At 43.1% G+C, this 15,708-nt stretch overlaps 1 protein-coding gene across 2 annotated transcripts in view; it reads right to left on the reverse strand.

Annotated features, from left to right (window-relative positions):
- IFT88 (intraflagellar transport 88) overlaps positions 1–15,708 on the reverse strand; it is a 91,007-nt gene that overhangs the window by 15,219 nt on the left and 60,080 nt on the right. For both annotated transcript variants that reach the window (XM_084767476.1, XM_084767475.1), the window contains exons 22-23: positions 15,496–15,561; positions 7,831–7,937 (exon numbers count right to left, since the gene is read on the reverse strand). In XM_084767476.1, the coding sequence (XP_084623602.1) occupies positions 7,831–7,937; positions 15,496–15,561 (173 nt within the window). The remainder of the gene's footprint in view (positions 1–7,830; positions 7,938–15,495; positions 15,562–15,708) is intronic.

Below are 15,708 nucleotides of genomic sequence, written 5' to 3' on the forward strand. Positions count from 1 at the left end.
GCACTGAATGTTCGAGCTCCCAATTTCATAAAAATAAACAATCAGGTAGATCCTGAAACAGTAATAAATGATTTCAACATTTTCTTCTCTTACATAGATCATCCAAGCTAAAAACCAATAAACTGCACAGTTAAACTACACTATAGATTAAACAGACTTAACATGTCTACAGAATATTTTATCTAATGCATATGGGGTATATAGTCGTTTCAGCAGCTCATGGGATATGCTCTAAAACAGGTTACACTGTAGGCTACAAAGCAAGTCTTAACAGTAGCAAACAAATCCTAATAATGCCTTGTATCCTTTCAGTTAACAGTCAAGTAAACTAGAAATCAATAGCAGGAGGAAACAGAGAGCACAGGGGAGGCTGAAAGATAACACTCCGAGTGACCAGTGGGTTGTTGAAGCAATCAGGAGAAATTTAAAACTTCTTAGAATTGAGCTGGGCATGGTGGCATGCGCCTGAGGAGGGGGGGCAGAGGCAGGCAGATCTCTGTGAGTTCCAGGCCAGCCTGGTCTATAAAATGAGTCCAGGACAATCAAGGCTACACAGAGAAACCCTGTCTCAAAAACAAAAACAAAAACAAAACAAAACAAATCTTAGAATCAAATGAAATTACTGCTCACCAGAACCCATGGAACACAGCTAAGACAGTTGTAGGAGGAAGGGCTATGGCTCTGAGTGTACACGCAAACCATCAGAGGAGCAGGGGACAGCTCAGTGGGTAAGCGCACTAGCCCTGCAAGTCTTGTGGCCCAAACTTGATGCCCAGATCCCACTTTAAAGGTGGGAGAAGAGAACCAGTTCTACAAGGTTGCCCCCTGACTTCCACATGTGCACTGTTGCACACATGCCACCCCAATCACACACACTCTCACAATAATAGTGTTTTTAATTAAAGAGAGCTGAAATAAATAAACTAACAGCGTACCTCAAGGTCCTAGAAAAACAAAACTAGGTTGAATTCCAAAACAACAGATGGTATCAAATACTATGATCAGAGCAGAAATGAGTGAAATGCAGACCAAGAGAACAATACATAGAATAAACCAAACAAAGAGTAAGTTCTTTGAAAAAACCAAAATACAAAGAGATTAAAAACACCTAGACAAATTAACTAAAATAGTAAAGACTTACATTAATACCATTAAAGATGAAAAGAGGGGGGTTACTACAGATTCCAGTGAAATCCAAAGGATTATTACATAATACATTGAAAACTTACATTCTAAAGGACTGGAAAATCCAGAAGAATTTTCTAGATAAATTCCTAGCCACATACAACTTACCAAAATTAAACCAGGAAGAAAGAAATAACTTTTTAAAAATATTTATTATTTATGCATATTCTGCTTCCATGTATGCCTGCCAGAAGAGGGCACCAGATCTCATTGTAGATGGTTGTGAGCTGCTATGTGGTTGCTGGGAATTGAACTCAGGACCTTTGGAAGAAGAGACAGTGCTCTTAACCTCTGAGCCATCTCTCCAGCCCGACATAACTTAAAACATATTTATAACTAGCAATGACATTGCAGGTATAATAAAGAGTCTAAAAACAATGCAGATGGATTCACTGCCAATTTCTACTATATAGTCAAAGAAGAGCTAACGCCATTGTTCCATGAAACAGAAGGAGAAAGAACATCGTATCAGACTCATTCTACAGATTCTACTCATTCTATAAATGAGTTTGGTACAGCATTACTTTAATACCAAAATTGGGCAAGGTCAGAGAAAAAAAAATTGAGAATATGGGGCTGGAGAGATGGCTCAGCGGTTAAGAGCACTGGCTGCTCTTCCAGAGGTCCTGAGTTCAATTCCCAGCACCCACATGGTGGCTCACAACCATCTGTAATGTGATCTGGTGCCCTCTTCTGGCGTGCAGGTGTACATGCAGGCAGAGCACTGTATTCATAATAATAAATAGATAAGTCTTTTAAAAATTTTTCAATGAAATGCTTGAAAACTGAATTCAAGAACACATTAAAAAGATGATACATCTTAGCTAAGATGGCTTCATTGCAAGGATGTAGAATAATAGTTCAATAGATGCAATATAGCACATAAACAGATAGAAGTACAGAAATCCTCAATAGATGTACAAAAGGCCTTTGGCAATATCCAACATCTCTTCATGATAAAAGACTTGGAGAAACTTTGAATAGAACTAAAGACCCCATAGCTGAGCATAGTGGCTCACACCTTTAATCCCAGGACTCAGGAGGCAGAGGTAGGACAGAACACTGTGAGTTCAGGGCCAGCCTGGTCTACAAAGCAAGCCCAGGACAGCTAAGGCTACCCAGAGAAATCTTGTCTTGAAAACAAAAACAAAAAACTAAAGACCCCAAGTAGCCAAAGCAATCCTATACAGAAAGAGCCATGCTGTAAGTATCACAGTATCCAATTTCAGAGCCACCCTATCAAATGTGAGATGGATCTTACATCCTGCTCAGGTGGTCCTAGGTTGGAGCAGGTGTGAGCTTCCGTAACCACCAAACTATTCTATCCACCATGCTGTCCCTGTCCTCAGCCACAACCTTCCACTCCCCTGTTTGATCCCTATTTTCCTGACAACCACTACGTCTCTTCTTTCTGTCCATCTAGACTTCTGGCCTGTCTTGGTCATCCCTTGTCTGACTCATCTTTCTGGCTCACTCACCAAGAGAACCCAAAGCCTCTGTTGCTTCTGTGACTCACCTTCTTCCCAGGGCACTGGGAAATGGCCAAGCACACAGATGGACACTGCAGGACACCAATGATATACTTGGCATCTTGGCCTAAGCCCATAAAACTCTGTTCTCTCTCGTATTCACCCGTGGCAAGTAAGGTCCTGATTGCTGCATGAACTAGAGGTGGGAGCATCCTGTTAGGCACGTGGCTTCCCTCCTCACCTACCAGACTCCAGCTCTTCCATTCAGAGACGCTATACATGTCCCTTGTGGCTCCCCCTTATCTCTGCTGGCTCAAGGTTTTTCCATCAGCCTATATCTGTCCTTACTTCCAGCTCAACATCCATGGGCACTCAAAACCGGCAAACTATGGCCAGATGGCTCAGTGGGTAAAAGCAATTCTACCCCTAAACCCACAGTGGAAGCAAAGAACCAACTCCTGAAAGTTCTCCTCTGACCTTCACATACACACTGTGACACATGCTAGCTCACATTCTCCTCTCATACACACATTAAACCAATAAAAAATAAATCAACAAATCCCACCAGAAGGAATCTTAGGGGCCAGCCACTGTTAACAGGTATGGCAAGGATTCTGTATACAAATCACCAAGATGACACTGTATTTCAAAGAGAGGGAACCTTGAAGCCTTAGTCAGCTGTTCACTTCTGATACTGTATACGAGGTAGAGGTCCGACGACAGTGCCTCAGGTGACAACACTGTTTCTCAGCAGATGCAGAGGAAAGCCTCTAGGGACACAGCTATGCCAACAGCAATCCCACCAGGCCACGGGTCTGACTCTTGCATGCCCTCAGGGATTCCAGAGCTGGCCAGAAGTTTTTGTCACATACTATCAGTGTGAAGTGAGAAGTAAAGCACGCAGGCAAAGCCGAGATCAAATAGAAGGAACTCGGGCGGGGCTAACAGCTCCTGCTAGGCTGGGCAGAGGAAGAGAGTCCCCATCACAGGGTAGAACACAAAAGCAGCAGCCAGCAGGGTGAATGGGAGGGGCCCGGGCACCATGAATACCATGCTGCTGTTTTCCTCTGCACGGCTGAGGATGGAACTCAGTGTGTCTCACACGCTCTGAGTGAGCTACACTCCCAGCCACATGGTTGTAACTAATGTCTAGCTAAGCTGATGTACTGAAGTTAACTAAAGGGAACACTGCTGCTGGAAACATGGAGAAGGATGCTGGGGACACTGAGGAACAGGTCACCTAAGCTCCGTGCTTTGGCTGTCCTTCTTGATGCCAACCCTCTGTCTTAGCAGAAGGAAGATGGATGGTCCCGCCTTCCGCCTTTTCTTTGTGAGGACAGGGTCAGTTCTGCATCTCCAGCAGTTCCAGGTGTGCTGGGTGTGCTTAAAATAGTCTTGGTTTCAATCACATGGCAATTGCCAAGAACGTCTCTGGCCAACTTATCTTGCAGGAAGAACTCAAATAAAATTATAGAGGATAAGAACTAGAGCAAAAAAACAAAGCCAACCAACGGAAACCCTAAAAGTTGACTGGCCATAAAAAATTATCAATATTAAAAAGACATTTGTGTACCCAGCAATGTGGAAATGTTTAGATAAAATATATCTATACCTATAATATCAACAACGATGTCTCTTCTCTGAAGAAATTTTTATTATATAGGGAGGAAAACCCTAAGGATTGATTCCAAACAAGAAATGTACAGATAACAAAGCTTCAAGTTCAACACTAGAAGAGAACATTCTTAATTTAGAAATTTATTATATTTTCTTCCACAACGAATAATGCCTTTTTTCCTTAAACAAGCCAGGAAACAGAGACCTGCCCCATAGGCTCACAATCTGAGAACAACAAACTGAAATGGGACCCATACCAGTTATCTGAGAATCTGCGTTCACACGCGTTAGTGTTAATTCTTCCTCTTTTAATGCTTCTAATTCCTATGACCTTTCTCTTGTATTGCTCCCTCCATTCCATGTTGACAAACCAAACTTAAGTGAGAGAACATCCAGAACATGTTTCCTCAATGTACAATGCAAGGAGAATTACTAAGAACAAAGAAAACAAAGTTCTTATGCAAATAGGGTCACAGATGGAGAGGGGAGAGAAGAAAAGGAGGCAGGGAGCAGTCTGTGATGCCGAAGAGGTCTCAGAGACACTGGGGAGTATTAGTGCTCTTTTGACACTTCAAGGATGTGGACGAAGACTTTAGATATGAAGAGACTGATGTATGTCAATGGTGGAGTATGAAAAGCTGAGGGAAAGCTGTAATGACAGACGATGTCTAGGTGACAGTAGGCTTCAAGGTTACAGCGAGGCCACTGAGGAAGCATTTAAGGAGGCACTCAATAGGCATAGAACTGCTGATGTGGGTGACAGGTGAGCAAACATGGGAGAGTTTGAGTGAGCCATCCAGGAGTAAGAATCAACTGCAAGCCAGGTGCTGCAGCTCATACTTTTATTCCCAGAACTCAGGAGACAGAGGCAGGTGGATCTCTGTGAGTTCAAGGCCAGTCTGGTCTACAGAGTGAGTTCCAAGACAGCCAAGGCTACACAGAGAAACCCCGTTTCAAAAACAAACAAACCCTACAGATAAAACAAGTCATTTATTTGTTAAAAAAAGTTCTCTATTCCTTTAGGGTCCCGGACAAATGGCGTGTTCCTGTGATGTTTATTCTCTTTTTCCTCGGCCTGCTGGGATTACATGTGTGTGCCACTACACCAAGACCATAATGTAATCCCAGCAGGCCAAGGAAAAAGAATTGTCACCAGTTTGAGGCTAACTGGAGTTGCAGAGAAAGTTCCATGTAACCCATAGGGATGGGTTACAAAGTGAGACTCTGTCTCAAAAGCAAAACAGAAGTTGCTTATGAACTGGCCACGAGGAAGCACCATGAAGCGAAGAGGCTACTTCTGAGGGCTGAGAAGGGACTCTTCTTAGGAGTGTAGGGAACCAGGCTCTAGGGCCTGAGGCGGCATAAGCAGCTGCACCTGGGGAAGCCTGGGCTCACTGCAGCCTGTAAGGACCCGGTACCCAGGCTCTGCTTGTTCCGTGTGGAGGCTCCAGCTCTGCACACACGCACCCAGGGTTCTCTACAGTGACCTCAACTCTGAAATATGCTTTGTCCAAAGGCATACTTTCTGAATTTTATTAAGTACATAATTACAATCATAATCATTTGCACTTTTACTTACAGCAGTCTATGTGTCTAATTTCCTGAGCATTTGGTACAGTTAAAGGACTGGCCACTACAGATTTTAACGGTGTAGCCTAGCTTAGCACATAGATACCAACTTGATGTTTTAAAGACTTTTAAAGCAAAACTAGCTTGCTTATAATATTTTTACAAGAGATCAGTCACAGCTTAGAAGCAAAGACAACCAGCCACTTTCTGCAAGCTTGTGTGGAATCAGATCTTTTCTAAAGCCAGGAAAATCACATTTTTGGAAAAAAGTCATTTGCTACTACACTATTCCTCATTTAGAAATTTATTTCTAGCTGAGTATATGCCTTTAACCCCAGCACTAGGAAGGCAGAGGCACAAGGCCAGCCTGGTCTACATAGTAAGTTCCAGGATAGATAAGGCTACCTAGTGAGACTCTGTCTTGAAAAACAAACAATAGTTTCATTTCTAATATGTTAATATTAGCTTTTAGAACATGATGAAAGGCAAATATTCAAAACTCATGTACAACCTACATGTTCTAGGCTCATATATGAGAGACAGTTCTTCGGGGAAAGTGGACACACTGCCAGTCCATCTGCTGTAGAAACGCACTACAGTGCCTGCCGTGCCTGTTTATAGTCTTTGCACTATACTCTGCCACCCAAAGACACCGGAGGAATGAAATGCTGATGCCACAGCAAGTGACAGGCTTTCAGGAGAGACAGTTCTCACCAATAAAAATCAAGTTTCCAAACTAACCTCTAAGTTACTCCATCTTCTGGAAAATGACAACTCTTTATCTGCTAGCGGCTCTGCACTAAGGACCCTCCCTTAACCCCTGGTCCCCGAGCCTGTCACAGAGCAGAAGGGAAGCTACGCTGCCTCTCCCTTCCTCGCCATGCTAGGAACTGACCCAGGGCCTGTGTGTTAAGAAAGCGCTCAACCTTGACATACAGCCCCAGCTCTTCAACTCTGCTTTAAATGTTGTTTTGCATTTTATCATTACTTTATTTGCTGGGGGAAACAACTATAACTTCAATAATTAAAAAAAGCAATGGTTGAAATGGAAATATCCGCTCAAGTGACTGCAAATGTACGCATGCCATTCTTAGATTTTAGTTTTCCAAGTGAAGTTAGTTCTGTATTGGCTTCTGAGATATTTTCTCATTTTGAAAATTGGCGTACATAGTATAGATATCATTGCAGCACTTGGAACAGAACGTGCTTTAGGAGACTCTCCCTCCTCTCAGCTCTCACCCGCTACCCTTGGTGCTCCCTTGGAGACTCTCCCTCCTCTCAGCTCTCACCTGCTACCCTCGGTCCTCCCTTGGAGACTCTCCCTCCTCTCAGCTCTCACCCGCTACCCTCGGTGCTCCCTTGGAGACTCTCCCTCCTCTCAGCTCTCACCCGCTACCCTCGGTGCTCCCTTGGAGACTCTCCCTCCTCTCAGCTCTCACCCGCTACCCTCGGTGCTCCCTTGGAGACTCTCCCTCCTCTCAGCTCTCACCCGCTACCCTCGGTGCTCCCTTGGAGACTCTCCCTCCTCTCAGCTCTCACCCGCTACCCTCGGTGCTCCCTTGTGCCCCCAACCCATCTCTTTCCTCTTTCGTGTTTCACGCGTCCTCATGCCAATCCTCACCTTTCCTCATCACCCATTTCTACCCTCTCTTGGTCTCCTTTCTAGTTTTAGGATTTAGACACATACACACACACACACACACACACACACACACACACACACACACTCACACACACACACACACACACACACACACACACGGATGTACACATGAAAGAGAACATATGGCTTTTGTCCTTCTAAGTTTGAGTTGCCTCACTTAATATAATACATTCCATTCATTTTCCAGCAAATTTCATTATTTTGTTACAGTTGAGTAAAATCCCAGCTCTGCTTTTTGATGCAAGCTCCTAGTGCTGTCCATTTCAGTTACAGCAGGCTGACATTTTGAAAATTAACAGACAGTAGTTTTCGGCCCATATGAGATACCTGTTCCCTCATTTCTTTCATTTTTTCCAACCTCTTGAGTTTTGTGGCATATTCTTGAACTTCTTTTAATCCAATATCTGTGCAGAGACGAACTAAGAAACGCAAACCTATAAATAAATAAATAAATAAATAAATAAATAAATAAATAAGAAAGATGCACAGAGCAGTTTCAACCCCACAAATCAGTAAGCCTGGCCTTTTGGCAGAGGCTGGATGCTGACAATATTTCATTTTCTCTTAAAACAAAATTATTGACAGGTGTGGTGGTGCACACCTTTAATCCCAGCACTTGGGAGGTGGAGGCAGGTGGATCTCTGTAAGTTTGAAGCCGCCTGGTCTACAGAGTGAGTTCTGGAACAGCCAGGGTATGTAGCAAGATTTTTTTGTTTTTGTTTTTAAACTTCTTACCCTACCCCAAACACATTCGCTGGATAGGAACTCAGCTGCAACATAAAGATTCATAAGGGAGACTTAGCTACAAAATGTAGACCACACAGATAAGGATGAGGATGATGACACACCAATAAATATTCTTTTTACTGTTGGTAAATTCGTTCTTCTAATCAATATTATTCACATTAAAGAAGCATGTACTTTATAGTCAGGCTTGAAGCCAACATTAAATCTGTATAAGGTAATTCCAGGAGAGAGTGGATGTGTTCGCCTCTGAGCTGATACCATGGGGAGGAACTAGGATATTCCTGTACGGTGCCTCTGCCTATGTGCTCTTCCCATCTTCCCAACACTTCCACACCAAGAACTTCTGTGTGTTCATCACTTCACTGCATAAAACAGTAATAAAATCTTTTCATCACTTACATACTTTCTTTTTTTTTTCCACTTACATACTTTCACTCAACATGTTTAGCTGTGCTTACACAAAGGACTTATTTATTTAGCGACAAGTCTCACGCCGTTACCCTTTGAACCATCTCTTCAACCTTCTCTTGTCTTCTTTATCAAATTCTTACATCCTCTAACAGGTTTTCTCTGTAAAGACTTCCCTATTTTCCAATCACTTGACTTTAATTCTACTACATTTTTAATTTCCAAATGAGCTTTTCTTAAGAGTACTCTGTCACTTTTTGTTTCTGAGACAGAAGGGGACAAGTACTTCTTCATATCCACTTCTAGTTCCTATAACAACCCTTAGCCCTTCCATTAAATTGTTATTTAATAAATTAACACCAGTTTATTATTAATGATCATTAATATGCTATATTAGCAATATAATTATTAATCTATATTATGATTAAATCCTATGAGACTTATTTGTATTTCTTAGGTAAATTGTGCTTTCCATTGCTCCACGCTGGCTCTTTCTCCCCTTTCTGGGCTCAGATGAAGAGAGATTTATCCATACTCTATATGTGCCAACAGAGAAGAGTGGCCTTCCCTTGCTCCTGTTCCTGCCTACAAGCATGCTGGTTCAATGTCCTCCTGCTTCAGTTGGCCAGCTCTCAGGCGCTCTCTGTGTAGGTGTGCGGATCTTTTCAGGATTCACCTGCCCACTGTTGTTAATGGTTCACTGCGCTCCTGCTGCCATTGTTGCCACTGCTCTGCTCTCTGGCACACCTTCAGCTTCTCCTTTTACATGGCACCATTGCCTGTGGCCAACAGATGGCCACCTTGTCCATCCTTGAGGAAAGCTTCCCTGGACTGCACCGTCCAAAGTGGGCCGCTCCTCATTTCACACCTGCTGCTCTTCTGTTTCTACCTCTACTTCCCCAGTGACTTCCCCAGATCAGTGGCTTCTGGCTGGGACCTTCTACAGTTTTTTTTTCTCAGTGCTGGGTATGAAATCCAGAGAATCTTTGTATCATGCAGCACTGCCACTGAGTGAGAGACCCAACTCAAAGCTTCACAAGCCATCACGTCTTCTTCAAGTCCGTCTTCCTTGGCATGGGGGCATTGCTCTTGTTTTCCTGACCTCTCTGCTCTCCTGGCTTCCTTTCCTATCCCATCAGTTTCTTCAACTCCACTTGAATGTTAGTGTTAAGCCAGGTCCACTCTTGGTCCTATTGACTTATGATCTGTCCTGGGATGGCTCACCCATCCATCCACCTCAGCCAGTCTATCTCAATAATTTCACTCCACTTTCCACAGTGGTTACCACAATCTCCTCTGTATACTACAGTGACTTTGTTAAGAGAGTCCAGATAGCTCACTCACGTCACAACACCAGAGAACACCTGCCCTTCGCTGACTGACATCACCACCCCCAACTCTCTTCCTCCTACATTTCCTCTACATAAATACTTAACTTACGCTTCTCTTTCGCCTACTTCAAAGTTACTCATTTTGACTGTTAAATATCTTCTGTGCTTGAGTACATGCATGAGATGTATACATGTGTATACGTGTATGTATGCATGTATGTAGGGGTGTACATGCACTTACGTGGGTGCTGATGTCTTCCTCAGTTGCTCTCCACCTAATTTTTTGAGACAGGGCCTCTCACTGCACCTGGAGCTTGTTGGTTTGATCTGACTGGCTGGCCAGCAAGCCCCAGACTCCTCCTATGTGTGTTGCACCAGCACCAGGGTTCCAGGCGTGTGCCACCATGGCAGGCTTTTCACATGGGTGCTGGGGATCTTATGTTCTTATGTTTGTACAGAAAAGCATTTTACTAACAGAGTCATCTCCCCAGCTCTGACTGTTAAATATATTTTTAAAAACATATTTTTTATGTATATGAGTATTTTGCCTGTCATGTTTGTCTACATATCACATGCATGACTGGTTGCCATGGGGGCTAGAAGAGGGCATCAGATTCCTTGGACAGAGACAGTTGTAAACCATTTTGTGGGTGCTAGTAAGAGTAGCCACTCTCTACTCACCACTAAGCCATCTCCCCAGCCCCTCTGTTAGTTAGTTAGTTAGCTAGTTAGTTTCTTTCTTTTTTGGTCTTTTTTTAAAAACAGGGTTTCTCTGGGTAGCCCGGCTGCCCTGGAATTCACTTTGTAGATCAGGCTGGCTTCAAACACATAGAGATCCACCTGTCTCTGCTTCCCAAGTGCTGGGATTAAAGGCGTGCGCAGCTGCCACCACCCAGCTTAAGTGTATTTCTCATATTGCTCAGCAGCCTCATCACACTCTTCCTCGATTCCTGTGGGGATGTGGAACCCTGTCACTCCCACATACACTCTTAGCCACTAATCCTGTTTTTAGCTCAGGCCAGCACCTACCTCCTCTCCTGATGCCGCTGATCCTGAGGTTTCCTTAGGGCCAATGTCATAAACAACTTTGCTTTTGTTGGCTGCTCTGCTATGTCCCTCTAAATTTTAGTTCAAAATGACAAATATAAAAGTTTTCTAAACTCTTCTAAAAGTAAATTATATCTATGTCCTTGTACGGTCATAATTTTTAGGCAGCTTCTTCTTTTTTTTGTCTCAGTATAAGAAAATTTATGTCCCACCTGATATATATATCCGAACTGTCACAGCACTTTGAACACTTAAAACAGTATCTTTTTAATTAATTAATTATTTTTCAAGACAGAGTTTTTCCTGTGTAGCCTGGGCTGCCCTGGACTCACTTGGTAGATCAGGCTGGCCTTGAACTCATAGCAATCTGTCTGCTTCTGCCTCCCCAGAGCTGGGATTAACAGTTTTCATTTATTATATTGTTTCAGTAAAATGATTACTAGAGAGTCTTAGGGAGCAGAAATAAATCAGAAACATAAACTTGTATCTACAGAATGTAAGAAATAGTTGATAAAAGTTTTGCAAATGAATAAAGAGTGAACAAATACCCAATTAAAACTTATTTGTAATGCATATGCTAACAGAATTAAACAAGCATGTGCTGAGGTAAATCTATATGGCAAAGATGCCCAGCTTTTCTGTGCACAGTGAATACAGCCTCTCAGATGCCTATGAGGAAGACATCACAAGCAGACTGGGTTCCCTTCTCTGTTCTTTCCAGTTTGCCACACCTAATGTCCAAATGCACACAGATTCTGTCACTAAAACCCCAAATAGATTCAGAATCACTGTCACCATTTCTACTACTATCACTCAAGTACATGCTTGCAAAATAACTCACATAGGCATTGCCTGTCTCTGTTATGCTCTAGAGAATAGTTAAAATGATCTTTTAAACACATTTATTGGGGCTGGCATGGTGGTACACTTCTTTAATCCCAGCACTCAGGAGGCAGATCGCTGTGAGTTCTAGGCAAGCCTGGTCTACAAAGTAAGTTTCAAGATAGCTAAGGCTACACAGAGAAACTCTGTCTTGAAAAGAAAAAACAAACAAAAAATATTTATTGGGGTGCATTCCTGTGTGTGTGTGTGTATGTGTGTGTGTGTGTGTGTATGTGTGTATGTGTGTGTGTGTGTGTGTGTGTGTGTGTATGTGTGCACGTCTGCCGTGTTGCTTCTCTCCTTCCATCTTTATGTGGATTCTGAGTATTGACCTTATTTCCACAGGCCTGTGTGGCAAGTGCTTTACTCATGGAGCCATGTCACGGGTAGATTTCAGTTACGGAATTATGAGTCTACCTTATTCTGGTGATGTTATGAAAACATATGTCAAATCATTCTTCTGCTTAAAATTCTCCAGTGGCTCAGCCTCATCTCTGTGAAGAGACTAGCGAAGCCCTGCTCTAAGGCCGTGCTGCCTGTGCTGCAGGACTTCTTGGCCCTGCAGGTGTCACATCCCATGGTCACCTGTGCCTCACCTACAATGTTCCCATGTCTTCATCATTTACTTTCTTTGATTCTTCCGGGATCGGTTCAAAGGCCACCCAGGACTGATGGCCCCTGACACCCGTCCCTCCACGCTCTCAACCTCAGATTTACCACTACTGATGCGTGTGCTTGCTACTGACTTCTCTTTCTTGCAGGGCACTAACTAGATCCACTATGCCAAGGATTTTGGTCTGTGCTGCATTCAGTGCTGAATGGAACACAGTTATCACTCATAAGAAACTGTACATTAAGAGCTAATTTCTGATCAGTAAAACACAGAGAATAGCATGCCTAAAATAATCTGAAATGTCAATTCTATAAGTCACCTGTGTACACACTTATCTTAGTAGCTCACAATGAGAAGGTAGTTTATGCTTTGTGAATAATATACCACTGTTTTTCTCTCCTGCCTTCCCTCAGAAGAGCAGCTTAGAAGCAATTTGTAGAAAATAAAATGACTGGTTCCAGTCATTACTATGTAACTCAGACCAGCCTGACGGAGTTAACATAGTAAGTTCTAGCCTAGTAGGCTACGTGAGACCCAACTTAAACAAACAAACCCAAAAACAGTTTTGGTAGCTGTTCTCTGAAATGTAGGGTATCACCAGTAAGTCTGCAAAATAGACCAATTTTAAAATGTAAAAAGTTGCTTATTTGGGGGCTGGAAAGATGGCTCAGAGGTTAAAAGCACTGACTGCTCTTCCAGAGATCCTGAGTTCAATTCCCAGCAACCACATGGCGGCTTACAACCATATGTAATGTGATCTAATGTCCTCTTCTGGTGTGCAGGGGTACGTGCAGGCAGAGTACTGTATACATAATAAATAAATCTTTTTTTTTTTAAAGTTTCTTATTTTGTATGTGTGGATATTTTGCCTGCCTGTGTACGTCTGTGCACACGTACATGCAGTGCCCACAGAAGCAGGCCGTCATCTTACTGTGTTTGCTAGGAAACGATTCTGCTTCAGATAACATGCCACAGATTTTCCCGTCTATGGCTCCAGTCATGGTAGCCAATTGGTTATACCTGTTTTGAAAATTATATAGGCTAAAGTCATCTTAGATATTTCTTATATGAACATAATCATTCATTTAATTTTTAAGGCAACTTTTAAAACATTCTATAAAGGAAAAAAATGTGGCTTTTCTGGCTCTGAGCCAAGGCATTGTGGCTACTCCAGTGGTTTTTTATCAGGAAGCAACTCTACCCTTGCAGCCTGGAGCCTGCAGGCTGCACAGCTGGAGTGGGAGCACCAGTGAGATCCTGTAGGTGGAGGTGAGGGTGCTGCTTGTGGAACCTGCTAGATGGCTGTGCACTCCAGGATCAACTGCGGGGGGCACAAAGGTTCCTGTGCCCACAGATCATTAGGGAAACCAGGAAAGTTAAGCACACAGTGGCCTCTCCTCAGTGGAGGAAATAAAATACCTGTTTTCTTGCCAAGAATGCTGAGAGTGGATTTTGTTAAGGACCTGGTGACCTATTTTGTTATCTGTGGACAAAGAAAGTGGGTGTGGCCGACCGCATCCACCTTTTGCCATAGAGGCAGACCTCACCAAATTCCGCACTCTCTTCGCTCCCTAAGCTTTACTGTGTGCCTGGACCTCAGCTGAGTGGACTGATTGTTGCCTAGAAACCTTTCCCCAAATTGCACTGTGTTTCAAATATGCTGACAAGGAACTGAACTGCCCAGCATCAGACTTCCCTGTCTGACCTGCAGAGACCCCTCAGTCAACCAACTTCAGGTGCTGGGCCGGCAGGTCCCACTGTCATACACACCGGTGCCTGAGTGATCTCTACTGACTAGGACCACACAGAAAGGTTTTGAAAAAGAAACAGGGAAAATGGATGCCTGGGTCCACTGCAAACCTAAACAGCCTCTGAAGGAAGAGCTAGAAGTCTGCACTCTTTACGAGTTCTACAAGTGCCTGTCCTGTGGGCCAGCCCCTCACGGTGTGTGCGTGCTGTGGCTGTGAGTACTCAACCTACTTCTGATCAGCATGGGACACCTCAGTCCTCTGCAGTGGCACGCTTACAAGAGCCAGGCTGAGACTCTGCCTGCTTCTTGGATCACGCTGTACCATCAGAATGCTGGGCTCAGGAGAGACACGTTCTTACTGTAATGCGTTGTTGCATGTGTTTACTGTTCTTGGGGACAAAATGAAAAAGATTTTTGAAAGATGTTCTCTTCGCTGCAGTGCTGTTCTCAACACCTCCCACACCTCTCAATGACTGTCCTCACATCAATGAAAAGATTTCTTCTCAAAGAATTGCTTTTTGCTTTCTTTGACTACAAGGCAAGTCAGGACAAAACAGACAGTTTACTGGCAATATGCCGTGAACAAGGTAACTATTTTCTGTTTTTCTTAGACCAGATCTTATAGTTCCTGCTGTAGTACTTTTTGTTTTCACCGTGAAAGGCTTCAAACCCACAGTGCAATGGTCTGTGCAGGCATGCTGTGGCACACGTGTGCCTACCCACACATTATATACACACTCCAATAAAAATCCTACAATGCCTTCTCTATAAAACATCACTGTTTATAGGAACTTAGGTAACCAAGGCTGACCTTGAACTCTGGCCATCACCTCCTCAGCATTAAGACTACAAGCAGGAGTCACCACATCTGGTTCTAGTTGGTATGGGGATGAAAACAGGGCTTTGTTCATATGGAGCAAGCATTCTGCCAACAGTGCACAGCTGCTTTCTCCACAATCTGTTTGTATATCTTTTTATAAAAGCTTGAGATCAGAGTTTTTAATAATAAACAGAATGTGTTATTCTACTAAAACCTATCAACAACTAAATTCTATAAGAGTGCACACTTACAGAGTCAAATTTTCTGACTGCATATGTACCACAACTGCGGGTCCGTTTGCGCATACTGCTTCTACAGCAGTGTGACCATCTACTAAAGCACACAGTGTGGCTCCCTTCCTGGCCTTCAAGTGATAAACTATAAGGCCACTTACATTCAACATTCTCTGGGAACTTCCTGTGAATCTCTTTGTAAGTATCTAGAGCCTTTTGGTAGTTACCTGAAAAGAAAGAAAGAGGAAACTGTAACAGTAGCTAGCTGTATAGAGATATACAAATCTTATTAAGTTTAAGAAACATTTTGATTCTAATCTAAAGCATTGGCATACTTTAACAGTGTAGTAGAAGATGTTCCTGTTTGCCACAAG

Source organism: Acomys minous (assembly GCF_964271855.1).
Source record: "Acomys minous genome assembly, chromosome: 18".
In the NCBI taxonomy this organism is placed as follows: domain Eukaryota; kingdom Metazoa; phylum Chordata; class Mammalia; order Rodentia; family Muridae; genus Acomys; species Acomys minous.